This window comes from Rutidosis leptorrhynchoides, chromosome 7 (genome assembly GCF_046630445.1).
Source record: "Rutidosis leptorrhynchoides isolate AG116_Rl617_1_P2 chromosome 7, CSIRO_AGI_Rlap_v1, whole genome shotgun sequence".
Classification (NCBI taxonomy): Eukaryota; Viridiplantae; Streptophyta; class Magnoliopsida; order Asterales; family Asteraceae; genus Rutidosis; species Rutidosis leptorrhynchoides.
The window spans coordinates 80,619,687-80,634,904 of record NC_092339.1 but is presented as its reverse complement, the minus strand read 5'-3'; the positions used below and the strand labels follow the sequence as shown (position 1 = coordinate 80,634,904).

The 15,218-nt window shown below is 31.7% G+C and overlaps 2 protein-coding genes across 2 annotated transcripts; both read left to right on the top strand.

Annotated features, from left to right (window-relative positions):
* Window positions 1-7,875: 7,875 nt before the first annotated feature.
* LOC139859382 (uncharacterized) lies at window positions 7,876-11,411 on the top strand. The gene is made up of 4 exons (XM_071848172.1): window positions 7,876-7,917; window positions 8,091-8,839; window positions 11,060-11,274; window positions 11,356-11,411. Exons 1-4 carry the CDS (start codon window positions 7,876-7,878, stop codon window positions 11,409-11,411), a joined length of 1,062 nt encoding a protein of 353 aa, XP_071704273.1.
* Window positions 11,412-11,465: 54 nt separating this feature from the next.
* On the top strand, window positions 11,466-12,278 carry LOC139859381 (uncharacterized). The gene is made up of 2 exons (XM_071848171.1): window positions 11,466-11,556; window positions 11,605-12,278. Exons 1-2 carry the CDS (start codon window positions 11,466-11,468, stop codon window positions 12,276-12,278), a joined length of 765 nt encoding a protein of 254 aa, XP_071704272.1.
* The last annotated feature ends 2,940 nt before the right edge of the window (window positions 12,279-15,218 follow it).

Genomic DNA, 15,218 nt, shown 5'->3' with positions numbered 1-15,218 from the left:
AAGGTTTTGAAGAGGCGAAATAACGCCACAGTACAATACCATGGAAGACATCCACAGGTTGAGAGAAACCAACAGCCAGGTAATGTGGGAGGGGGAAATGAAATGACAGAAATGCAAAGGTTTATGGCTTCACAAGAGTATGAAAATGCTAGACATCGAGCATTTGAAGATTGGCAAGTTCATCAAAACCAAATCATAGCTTATTGCCAACATATAGGTAGAAACTATATTCCTACTCCAACACCCATATTTCCTCCCTGGTCTATAGAGATGCAACCACCGTATCCTACTTATAACCCAGCTGAAGTATTTTATAACACATATGGTTATGCATGGAACCCCTTCTGGTATCAGTATCATCCCTAGTCTACTTAGTTTTATTTATTTTATTATTTGTAATGTTGATACATTTAATACTTATGTTGGAATTGTATTAGTTTTTATAATTTACTAACTTTTATTTTTAGATTTTAATAATTTTTGAATGTGGGATAATATACCAAACTTCAAAAATATGTATATATATTTGCAGTTTATCTTATGTACACAACAGGGTAAAACAACGCATTTTCAAAGACTGGCATTAAGTTCAGCAAAAGTAACTAATTTTGACGACAAGATGCAAAATATACGTGAAATAACAACAAGACGGAATGAACAAATGATGTGCACCATTTATCATTCAGCAAACAAACACAAATATGTTTGGAAACTTTGGTAAAATTTAATCATTTCTACGCTAATCACCCTCAATAATTTAAATGGTTACTGATTTCTTGCAAATGAGGGCATTGCAAGATCTTAAGTGTGGGAAGGGGTTAAATTCTTTCGGATTTTAAAATTTTTACTTTATACACTTGGTTACCATTAAAAATACTAGTAAAGCAGTAGTTGTATTAGAATCTAGTGCTCTCTGATAATAAAGAACAGCCCTAGTCTTATATACTGACTACCCAATTCTAGTAAAATTTTTAAAAATTTTCAATTAAATGAACTCAAAATCATGTTTATACCTATTTATGAATGATAAAACTAGGTGTTAACACCGAAATTATTGTTACCTTGGAAAGGACATAAATTGAGAAACAAACCAAGATGTTAGAATTCATTTAAGAATGGAATAGAGGAGAACAAAAAGGAAAATAAAAGCCAAGTGTGGGAAATTTTCACCAAGTTATTCAAAATATATATCACATATTTTTGTACAAATAATTGAAAACACTTTTGTTTTGGACGATAATTAACTGTTTTACCCAATTTACTGTAAGAAAGATGGATCTACACGATGAATCAATTCCATCATTAAAAGGAAGTAAAGTCTTCCGAAAAAGACACGCGCTTCTTGATTTAGGTCAGAAAGTTGTCATCCAGACCAGCTGTAGGTTGATGAAAAATCTAGAAAAGTCATCTCTAAAATCAGCAGGAAATCCACGGACCTCAGCATAAAATAGGGTCGCCAAGTGGTCAGATTTATCCTAACCATGAGAAGGATTTATCTCGTACAATGGGGGGCAGCGTGCAAATTAGCTTGATAAGACTAATAAATCAGATCCCCAGAAAGGATAATCTCCTTTAAAGATCAAAAATTAGCTTTTAAGACTGATATTACTCAATCCTAGAGATTGACCTTAAAGATTGAGAATTACAAACTCATGGAATTCAATGATATCTAAACTCGAGCTTGAACGAGAAAATATTTTGATCAAATTATAAACCGATTTGTTTTCTGAAAACCCATTTTCAATGCGTTCATTACCATTGAACGTAAAATCCTAGGAATTCACCTGGAATTCATTAGGTCACCTGAACCAAATCGGGTGTCAACCGTAAGGACGGTGGTTGCATAGTATGGTCAAAGACAGGACCTTGTGCCAGACCAGAAAATTATAAGGGTGAGCTTTACTATTGCTCCTACCAAGGATAGTAATTGCGTCCGACACGTTATAGACCATAATTAAAAGCATGTCAGGGGACATTGCCTTAACAGTTGCTTGTTCAACGCTTTCCTTTACAACCGGACGGTAGTTTATCGAAAGGTAATATTCGGAGCAAGTAAACTGGACGTGTTGCTTTCCCAATACAAGGTTAGCAAGTGGGTGACACAAAACCGCAAGTTTTGAGCTAAAATTTTCAAATATGAAACCCACCAAACCCACAAAAAGAATTTGCAAACACCGGTGAAGGGTTATTCCGGAAAACTTATCTAGGGTAAAAGCTAGATTTAATTTTCAAAAGATCAAATGTTTTCATAAAGATCCAATTTCCTTAATGGATCTGAATTTTTATAGTCATGTGGGACTGTAAACCATATCGTTACTACCATTGTTTATATCGCCGTATAGAAATCACTGATGTACAAAGTGTGAAGAATAAAGAAGTGATTCTAGTATTTCAAGACTATATTGCTTGAGGACAAGCAACGCTCAAGTGTGAGAATATTTGATAATGCTAAAAACGAGCATATATTTCATAACATTATTCCTCAAGAAAGACAAGCTTTTAGTTGCAATTGTCCTATTTACAAGTGATATTCGTTTAAATAATAAAAGGTGAAGACAAAAGACAGATTCGACGAATTGAAGACGCAAACGACCAAAAAGCTCAAAAGTACAAAATACAATCAAAGAGGTTCCAATTATTGATAAGAAACGTCTCGAAATTACAAGAGTACAACATTCAAAACGCAAAGTACAAGATATTAAATTGTACGCAAGGACGTTCGAAAATCCGGAACCGGGACCAGAGTCAACTCTCAACGCTCGACGCAACGGACTAAAAATTACAAGTCAACTATGCACATAAATATAATATAATATTTAAATAATTCTTATAACTATTTATATATTATATAATATATAAAAATTCGTCGGCAAGAAAGGAGCCAAAATGTGTGAGCTGGTTTTACAAACTCCGCGAGTTGCGGAGTTTGTAGTGAAAATGGGCCGCGAGTCGCGGAGTTCCCCTGGACAAAAATCCCTATAAAAGCCAGCGCAATTCGACGATTTAAATATCATATATCCATCCTCTCTATATCTATACGTAATATTTATATTTATAATTTATATTTTAATTTTAATTTTAATTCTAATAATAAGGGTATGTTAGCAAATGTTGTAAGGGTGTAAGTCGAAATTCTGTCCGTGTAACGCTACGCTATTTTTAATCATTGTAAGTTATGTTCAACATTTTTAACTTAATGTCTCGTAGCTAAGTTATTATTATGCTTATTTAAAACGAAGTAATCATGATGTTGGGCTAATTACTAAAATTGGGTAATTGGGCTTTGTACCATAATTGGGGTTTGGACAAAAGAACGACACTTGTGGAAATTAGACTATGGGCTATTAATGGGCTTTATATTTGTTTAACTAAATGATAGTTTGTTAATTTTAATATAAAGATTTAAAATTGGACGTCCCTATAAATAACCATATACACTCAATCGGACACGATGGGAGGGATATTTAGATGTACGAATAATCGTTCATTTAACCGGACACGGAAATGGATTAATAGTCACTAGAATTATTAAAATAGGGGTGAAATTATGTACAAGGACACTTGGCATAATTGATAACAAAGTATTAAAACCTTGGGTTACACGCAGTCGATATCCTGGTGTAATTATTAAACAAAGTAATAAAACCTTGTTACAGTTTAAGTCCCCAATTAGTTGGAATATTTAACTTCGGGTATAAGGATAATTTGACGGGGACACTCGCACTTTATATTTATGACTGATGGACTGTTATGGACAAAAACCAGACGGACATATTAAATAATCCAGGACAAAGGACAATTAACCCATGGGCATAAAACTAAAATCAACACGTCAAACATCATGATTACGGAAGTTTAAATAAGCATAATTCTTTTATTTCATATTTAATTTCCTTTATTTTATATTTAATTGCACTTCTAATTATCGCACTTTAATTTATTGTTATTGTATTTAATTGCACTTTTAGTTATCGTACTTTTTAATTATCGCAATTTTATTTTATCGCACTTTTATTTATCGCAATTTCATTATCATTATTTATTTTACGCTTTAAATTAAGTTGTATTTATTTTTACATTAGGTTTTAACTGCAACTAAAGTTTTAAAATCGACAAACCGGTCATTAAACGGTAAAAACCCCCCTTTAAAATAATAATATTACTTTTATATATATATTTGTATTTTTATAAATTAAAAATAATATAGCGTTAAGCTTGTTTAAAAGATTCCCTGTGGAACGAACCGGACTTACTAAAAACTACACTACTGTACGATTAGGTACACTGCCTATAAGTGTTGTAGCAAGGTTTAAGTATATCCATTCTATAAATAAATAAATATCTTGTGTAAAATTGTATCGTATTTAATAGTATTTCCTTGTAAAATTTAATAGTATTTTATACCCCTTAGCTTTAACATCAAGTACCAAAAACATCACAAGCCTCAACATCGCAAGCCGCATTACGAGCATCAACATCATACGCACCGCAGGCACTGAGGGATACCAACAATAATGAGTGATGAAGTATTAATTCATTATTTCATTTACGTTGAAGAAATATTCCGCGGCGATTATGTAATCTCTAAAGTTTTAGGGATTATTCATTTCTAGTTCCAACCGTAAACCAAATGAGATTAATATAATATTAACTCATTAAATCCATATTACATCTGAAGAAAATATAAATACATATATTTTCATAAAGACTGTAATAAAAATTCTTTTATACAAAATATTACTTGTGAAATTTTATTTTAACGGGTAGGTAATACCCGAGAAATACTTAAGTTCACATTAATATGTTATACTGTATATTTTCAATGATGTTTCGACAATCGTTAATTATACTCCCTCCTTTCATAGCAATATACATCATTTCACAAAATTCAAGACAACCATTTTCCATACTAATTCAATTACATATTCTGATTTTGACAGATCAAAATCCAAGTCAAGATTTAAGAAGTGCCATCAATCTTAAATTCCAACATCCTTCAAAATCATACTTTAAATTTAAACTATACTAGAACATCACTTTCATTCACAGAACTCATAAAGATATTCGTATCATTCAAGATTCACGACGAATTTATTATACCGATATTGACAATGACAACCTGCGTCCAAACCCTTCAAAATTCTTGAAAACACCTCAACTAAGGAACAATCGAACCAATCACACGATACATACGAAGAATATATGCATATAGATATGCATTCGGAGGACACTTGAACCTAAGCAAAGGTTCAACACGTATCCGTGTCAGATCCTTTAGCATTATTATTACCCAAAATAACTTTACAATCCCTTTTCAAAATAGCGAATTTTGTCACAGCTCCAAAAAGACAACTTCGACTTTTCATCCAGAGTAGCCTTATTATAACCTTGATATATACGCTGTCTTCTTGCCATCGTTACCGGGGAACCTTTTATATTCCACCACATTAGTAGTAAGCTTACCAGCAACTTTATTGCTCTTTGACTTAAATCTCTCTGAAAGATCACTATAAAACCTTATCATGTATCCATCTACATCTTGTAACAATAATTGTCATACCAAACCTCAGGAAGCATCAATAATTATTCTTGAATCTCACATCATTTCTGCATATACATATAACGTTATCCCCTGGAATTATAATTCTGAAATCCAGAATAGCACTTCAGCCTACGAATCAGTACTATGAAGTTTTAAAAAAGCTGGATGAAGCAGCAGAAACTGTAGACAACCGTAACAGTCAAAAGTTGATGATAAAGAATATTGTGTTAGCAAAGCACGAAAAAATAGAAGGTTTGGAACTGGAAAACGGATTGAGCAAACCCTGAAGGAGGCTGTGGATAAATCACAAGGACTAAATCTGCCTTCAAAGAATCCAAATAATTCAGTGTCTGCTGAAGTCTTTAGCGAATACCTTGCTCCTTACTCTAAACCCTTGTGGACAATAGTCTTCATCATCTTCTGATATTAGATATTCTAAGATATCATCGTATCTTTCATTATAAATATTCTCCATATTTCTGAAGATATTTTCATAACTATTCTTAACTGAAATAATTCATCTTTTCGCGCTATCTATGTTACATCATAAATGAAACTATTTTAGTTTCTAAATTCTGGAACCTTCGAGTTTAAAATATGAAAGTTTTGAAGTAGTGTTAGGAACTGAAGCATGAGTTAGTATAATATAATGACACTTGATCAACGTGATTATATTACAGTAAGTCATGCTGAGTTTCTAAATGGAACGTAATGATTCACAGACCATAACGTCATAATGCGCCATGTTACATGACTCTTACATTCAATCTAATCTCTAAACGTATCAAGAACATATTTTATTGATAGTTCTATCTTTTCCTTTGGATTCTGGTAATTTCACAAGTCAAATTGTGCTATTACAATTTCTCTCTTAGAGCATTAGCTATGTTCATTCTGAATTTCATATCTATGAATTCTAGACCATTATTCGCCTGACTTGAAGTCGGGAAAAGAAGACGGAAGCATGAAACTCCAAAATATAAGGAAAAATATAAGCACGAAGACAACGCAGAAATTACAAACCGTGTATATCGATGCGTATAGCAATATAAAGATATGGGAAAACTAAGAACACTATAAACTCAAGAGCATAGTAGAAATTAACGGATTCCTCCGGTGGAAGATGAAAAAGAAGAATGACAGATGTGATAGTCAAGAATATATCAAGAATTAAAACTGGATGGAGCATATTGATGAATGTTTTGGAAGTATGAAGAAAGGAAGAAAGTATAAAAGATGGGAGATGTGGAAATAAGGAAACGTAGGATGTTGATTTAGAGTAAAATATCCGACAGAGAAATCGAGACAGATTATTGCATTAAATCGAAGAGGATCAAAATTTCCTTAATCGTCGAAGAATCAAATCTTATATAGATTACAAAGATTTTCATTAATCTGGAGATCAACCGTTGTGATGACCCGTCCAAATCCACTTGGACGAATACATCATTCATTGATTTCATAGTGAGGTTTTGACCTCTATATGATATGTTTCGTAAACATTGCATTCTTTTGAAAAGGCACACCATATATGAATATATAAATCCAAAGTTTTCGACGTCTGATGATTTCTACGTATAGACAATCACCGTATATAATAGTTTACCATCACTTACGGATCTTTGTTGGGACAAAAGAGGGCCATAGCCACCCTACAATTTTTAATTAGAACTACAGTATTATTATATGTAAAGGGTAAAAAAATATAGATACTTTATTAGCCCTATTAAATTTGCATTTTTGATTTCCCTTTTTGAGAAGTGGAAAACCCAACCGTCCCCACCGTGTGACCGTCCCTTTTTCCACATCTATAAAAGTTTCCTTTATATGATTTTTTAAATAGTACAAGTCTGCAAAACAAAAGCAATACATAAAGTGGTTTTCAAAAGAACAAGTGTTGTCACTACTTGTGTGTGTGTCAGTGTGTGGCTAGAGGCTAGTATCAATTGTCAAACATTCAAGATACCCCAAACTAGATAAAATACGGTATGTTTATATATATTTTATATTTTATATTTGATATTTTATATTGCATTTAGAATTTATGAATCTGGAAATCGTTTCTGTTTTCTTTTTTATTTTTAATAGAACACTTCGTGTTTAGATCTTTTTAACATCATTAATCATTCAGTATATTATTCTTGTATAGTTGTATTTTTTTGGGTCATTGGGTGTACAGTAAGTGTTTAGTTCTAATTTCTAAATATAATTAAAGGTTGTTATGTTGATTGTTGACAATTTGATTTATATATTTGTAAGTGTAGGAAAGCTTATTATGAATAAACAAAAATCTATTACCTCATTTTTCAAGAGAACCATAGATGATACAACAAATGTCGATAGCCAAAACAACAAACGATGTAAACCTTCAACAAGTGAGCATGAACAATAACAAAATCAACAAGAGCCACATGTTTCTGAATCTTCAAGGCCAAATATAGAAGAAGTGGACCCTAATTATTTTGAAAGAGATCCCAGGAAGCGAGAATAAATATGGAGTTATCCGGTTGATAAACGAGAACAATTAAGACAATTTTATTTGAATCAGGGACCTTATCAGATTCGTTTAGACCAGTATCCTACTAAAGGTACATCAACTAATCCTCGTAGATTTTATTACTCTTGGTTTAGTAAATTTTCTAATTGGTTAGAATATTCTCCTACAAAAGATGCCGCCTATTGCTTTCTTTGTTACTTGTCTTGTGACAAGCCCGCTGTCCGAATAGGTGATGAGGCTTTTATTGTTAAAGGGTTTGATAAATGGAAAAAAGTTAATAATGGAATAAGATGTGCATTCGCCAAGCATATTGGTAGTTCACAACATAAAAATGCCTTACTGTTTTGCAAAAATTTGTTGAATCAAGCTGGACATATTGAAAATATCTTTGAGAATCAACGTTCAGAGTCGAAATTAGATAACTGTCTACGTCTGAAAGCTTCAATTGATATTATTCGTTGGTTGACATTTCAAGCTTGTGCTTTTCGAGGGCACGATGAATCAGTTAATTCAAGTAATCGTGGTAATTTTCTTGAACTTTTGAAGCTTTTAGCTTCTTACAATGATGAAGTTGCCAAGGTTGTGTTGGAGAATGCTCCTTATAATTCAAAGTTCACTTCGGCGTCGATTCAAAAAGAACTTTTAAAGATAATTGCCAACAAAGTTCGAAAACACATTCGTACGGAAGTTGGAGATTCTTACTTTTGTGTCATAATTGATGAGTCACGCGATGAATCTAAAAAGGAGCAAATGGCTATAGTTTTAAGATTCGTTGATACAAATGGGGTATTAGTTGAAAGGTTCTTCGATTTGGTGCACGTTCAAGATACCTCGGCAAAAACTCTAAAAAACAGCTTTTGGGAACGACTTTCACATTATGAGTTTGATACTAGTAAAATACGAGGTCAAAGTTATGATGGAGCTAGTAACATGAGAGGGGAATGGAATGGATTAAAAGCTCTTGTTCTTAAAGATTGTCCTTATTGATAATGCTAAAAACGAACATATATTTCATAGCATTATTCCTCAAGAAAGACAAGCTTTTAGTTGCAATTGTTCTATTTACAAGTGATATTCGTTTAAATAATAAAAGGTGAAGACAAAAGACAGATTCGACGAATTGAAGACGCAAACGACCAAAAAGCTCAAAAGTACAAAAGACAATCAAAGAGGTTCCAATTATTGATAAGAAACGTCTCGAAATTACAAGAGTACAAGATTCAAAACGCAAAGTACAAGATATTAAATTGTACGCAAGGACGTTTGAAAATCCGGAACCGGGACCAGAGTCAACTCTCAACGCTCGACGCAACGGACTAAAAATTACAAGTCAACTATGCACATAAATATAATATAATATTTAAATAATTCTTATAATTATTTAATATATTATATTTATATTTAAACCATCGGTAAACAAAGAGCCAAACTCCTCTGAGCTGTAAAAGTAAACTCCGCGACTCGCGGAGTTTGAAGGCCAAAAAGGCCTCGAGTCGCGGAGCCCCAAAAGTCAAAAATCCCTATAAAAGCAACCGAATTCTGATCGCAAATCATCATCTTTTTTCTCCTCATTCATTCATACGATATATTTATATTTATAATTTATATTTTAATTTTAATTTTAATTATAATTCTAATAATAAGGGTATGTTAGCGAATATTGTAAGGGTGTAAGTCGAAATTCTGTCCGTGTAACGCTACGCTATTTTTAATCATTGTAAGTTATGTTCAACCTTTTTATATTAATGTCTCGTAGCTAAGTTATTATTATGCTTATTTAAAACGAAGTAATCATGATGTTGGGCTAATTACTAAAATTGGGTAATTGGGCTTTGTACCATAATTGGGGTTTGGACAAAAGAACGACACTTGTGGAAATTAGACTATGGGCTATTAATAGGCTTTATATTTGTTTAACTAAATGATAGTTTGTTAATGTTAATTTAAAGATTTACAATTGGGCATCCCTATAAATTACCATATACACTCGATCGGACACGATGGGCGGGGTATTTATATGTACGAATAATCGTTCATTTAACCGGACACGGGAATGGATTAATAGCCACTAGAATAATTAAAACAGGGGTGAAATTATGTACAAAGGACACTTGGTATAATTGATAACAAAATATTAAAACCTTGGGTTACACTCAGTCGACATCCTGGTGTAATTATTAAACAAAGTATTAAAATCTTGTTACAGTTTAAATCCCCAAATAGTTGGAATATTTAACTTCGGGTATAAGGATAATTTGACGAGGACACTCGCACTTTATATTTATGACTGATGGACTGTTATGGACAAAAACCAAACGGACATATTAAATAATTCAGGACAAAGGACAATTAACCCATGGGCATAAAATTAAAATCAACACGTCAAACATCATGATTACGGAAGTTTAAATAAGCATAATTCTTTTATTTCATATTTAATTTCCTTTATTTTATATTTAATTGCACTTCTAATTATCGCACTTTTATTTATTGTTATTTAATCGCACTTTTAATTATCGTACTTTTTAATTATCGCAATTTTATTTTATCGCACTTTTATTGCAATTTCATTATTGTTATTTATTTTACGCTTTAAATTAAGTCTTTTATTTATTTAATATTTTACATTAGGTTTTAACTGCGACTAAAGTTTTAAAATCGACAAACCGGTCATTAAACGGTAAAAACCCCCCTTTATAATAATAATATTACTTATATATATATATATATATATATATTTGTATTTTTATAAAAGTAAACTAATATAGCGTTAAGCTTTGTTTAAAGATTTTCCCTGTGGAACGAACCGGACTTACTAAAAACTACACTACTGTACGATTAGGTACACTGCCTATAAGTGTTGTAGCAAGGTTTAAGTATATCCATTCTATAAATAAATAAATATCTTGTGTAAAATTGTATCGTATTTAATAGTATTTCCTGCAAAAATTTAATAACTATTTTATATACACCCCGCTGCACATCACTTATGCATATTATGTTCACTGTTTTGCTCACAGATTACAACTTGCTTTAGTTGCAGCCTCGAGAGAAGTTATTCCAATTCACCAGTTTTTCAAAAAGTTATCTTTTCTCATAAATGTGATATGTGCATCTAGTAAACGTCATGATGAATTGCAAAAGGCAAAGGCTCTTGAAACTGAACGTTTATTGGAACTTGGTGAAATTGAAACGGGTAAAGGAGCTAACCAGGCGGGGACCCTAAAAAGAGCAGGTGATACTCGTTAGGGTTCCCATTATTCTTCAGCTTGCAGTTTGCTTGTAATGTTTAATCCTACTCGTGTTGTTCTTAAAGGAATAATTGAAGATGGATCTTGTTCTCAACAACGTGGAGATGCTGATACAGCTTAGTGTTATACAAAATCATTTGAGTTCGTATTGATTTTACACTTGATGAAGGAAATAATGGGGAAGACTGAATTTCTTTCCCAAGCTTTACAAAAGAAATCTCAAGATATTATCAATGCCATGGATCTAGTTGCAGCAATGAAGGAAAGTTTTAATGAATTAAGAAATAATGGATGAGATTCTTTACTTGCACAAGTAAAAATATTCTGTGAGAAACACGAAGTAGAAATTCCTAATTTGAGTGCTCCATACAAGTCTGGTCGATATCGCCCTCTTCGACAAGATAACCATGTTACCTTTGAACATTATTATCGGGTAGACGTCTTCATTAGCACACTTGACAAACAGTTGTTAGAGTTGAACAATAGATTCAATGATCAAGCTATGGAGTTATTAACTCTTAGCTCCACTTTAGTTCCAAGAAAAGATTCGAAAGAGTTGAATATTAGTGATCTTTGTTCTCTAGTTGAGAAATACTATCCTGTAGATTTTACTAAGCATGAGAGGAACCAACTGAAATCTGAGTTAGAGCTGTTTAATATTGAGATGCCAAAGAATCCTAAGCTTAGTGGTGCATCAACTCTTGTTGAAGTATGTAGAGGTCTTGTGGAAACTGGGAAACACGAGAACTATAATATGTCGGACAGGTTAATTCAATTGATCTCAACGCTTCTCGTTTCAACTGCTACAACCGAGAGAGCATTTTCTGGGATGAAAATATGCAAGAATCGGCTTCGCAACAAGATGTCTGATGACTTTCTAGCGGATAATTTGGTTGTTTTTATTGAACGAGAAATTTCTGAGAAGTTTGATTCAGATTCTGTTATCGATGATTTTAAAATGCTAAAAGGGCGTCGAGCCAAGTTATAATTATTTTTATTATAATATATATGACTATTATGATGATTATTTTTGTAAGAACTACACATAAAAAAATTAAATGTTCACCCTCCGACTTACAAATTTCAAGATCCGCCACTGTTTACCATAATACATCCGTTGACAATGCAGTCAAAATAAGATACTTGGTGATGATTTTGTGAATGCAAAGTTTTCTCGAATAAAGCATATATGACTCCATGCACATATCTTGTATAACGTATAAACAAACAGCGGAAGACTTCTAGAAACCTGAGAATAAACATGCTTTAAAGTGTCAACATAAAGGTTGGTGAGTTCATAGTTTTAATGTTGCACATATTCTGTATATAAAGGTGGACCATAAGATTTTAGTTGTTTCATCCGAAACGTTTATCAAAAGATTCTACGAAATTGAGCACCCTGGTAACTAAACTTTAGCGTTATAATAAGTACCCCTGTTTTAACATACATGCAACCAACATGTACAATACACGCAATCCAACGTGTACTAAACTCAAATAGCATACGTTTGTTTTATAGTTCAGGCTAGGGTTTCTATACCTGGAACAGACGGGGATGTCAACCCCTATAGATCCATATATAACTACTCACGCCCACCAGTTCTTATAACCGGCAGTTACTAGTTACCAAAACTAAGGGATTTTCAGTTCAAACTCAGTGTAGAATTTAGTATGTACTTGTATCCAATGCGTTTAAAATAAAGTGCATGTATTCTCAGCCCAAAAATATAGATTGCAAAAGCAATTAAAAAGGGAGCATATGAAACTCACCTTAGCAGCACATAAGGTCATTCACCGAAATGTGACCGAAACTCAGAATGCAAAATAACCGTAGATCTCAACCTAGAGAACATATGTTGGTCAATACATGTCTAACAAGCTAGGTCGGGTCATAGTGTATCACAATCCTAATGCTCGAGACCGACATGCAAAAGTTAACAAAAGTCATCTCAAAAGTCAACCTGACCCAATATGATCTTTAAATCTATACATGTTTATTAACATAGTATAAGTCTTGATAATTGAAAGAATTTATAGTTTATCAAACTCAAAATATTATTTATTTCAGGAGCTATATTATATTTGAATTATCATGGCAATCGAAAATATTTTATAATTTCACATAGTTTTCCAATACTTGTAAAATCATATTATAGTGTTTATAAAGCTTTAAAACATGATAAGACAGTTAACTTTGACAATTGTTCAACAAAACGAGACGTGCCTGATATATAAATTCATTTACTCGATTAGTAATATCTAAAAATCCAATTTATCAATCTCATAGACAAGTTGTTTAAATATTAATTTACAGTTTCAAACACAATTTCAATTAACGTCAAATATAATTCAGTTGACCATATCTTTTAATCCGTTCATCGAAATTACGCGATTTCTAAATGAAAAGTTAATAATTTTTCGCCAGCTTTCCATAAACATGCATATCATATACTTTATATCAGTAGCATATGTATCAAATTCGTGATTCATCATAAACTATCTAACGACAAAATTAAAGTATACAAGCATGCATAAACATATATACTCGAGCACTAGACATGGATACACTATTAATATATAAAAGATAAGATATGAATGTTCACGTATCAATATTGTGATTCAATATTGTAGGAAAGTACGTAGACGCAACGGAAATGATAAATACTAGATTGACCTCACGAGCATACCCCTAAACAATACCCATAACCTCCATAGCTATAACCCATACTTTCCTTAGCTCTATCCCGCTCGAAAAACCCGTTTTGAAATAACTCGCTCATGACCTCGTCGTAGTATTTTATGTTTAATACTAATAATAATTCTAATACTACTAATAATAAGAATAAGACTAATATTAATAATATTAATCTTTATAATAATAATAATAATAATAATAATATATATATATATATATTTACTTATACGGAGTGTTTAATGAAAGAAAACTGAATCACAAACCAAATTTCGATCGACTTATAAAGACATGGTTGCCACCAACCCCCTCATGCACTTGCATGAGTTTGTGAGATGGATCTCATGCGAGTGCATGAGGCCCAATTACAGCTAACATGTGTTCCAAAGTCTTGCCGACGGGTTTTTATATAATTATTTAATATATAATATATTTAATCTTTAGAATTAATTAAATATTATATTATATTCTCGTGCATAGTTGATTTGTAATTTTAGCACCGATGGATTGTACGTTGACGCTCGACTTATGTACTGGTTCCGGTTTTTCGAACGCCCTTTCGTACTCTTAGAAAACTTGTACTTTACGTTTCGCGACATGTACCTTTATCAATAATTAGACTTATTTCACCAATAATTATACTAATTGAAATGTAACTTATTCATTTGAGTGTTTTGGTCATTTGCTTCTTTAAATCAACTCTTCGTCATTTATCAAAGTATATTTAATAATATTGTCAAAACATTTTATGATTAAGTAATTTTTATATTTTAGCACTTTGTAAAAAATATATATTTTCATTTAGAAACATAAATTTTTATATATTCTATATGTTTGAAATATTTATCTAATAATATAATATTTAGTTTTTCAAAACTAATTTATATTTCAAAGACCATTATATAATTTAAAACCATTTAAATATTTTACAATGGTTATGTCACATAATGTTTACATAATAGAAATTATTATATCATATAACGTTTTCATTTTAAAACTTAACTAAATATAGTTCATTTATGTACTAGCGTTTATTTTAACTTCTTAAACGTACTAGTTATCATATCTACATATCAATAGAATCACTTAAGCGAGTGTTACTATCATTTACTTAACTAATTTGAAATCATATATATTTAATATACATAAACATGTTTTAAATACACGATGCAAGTTATTTATATATATAGTTCTAACAATTAACATTCCGACTTACTGTATATATTCAAATTCATT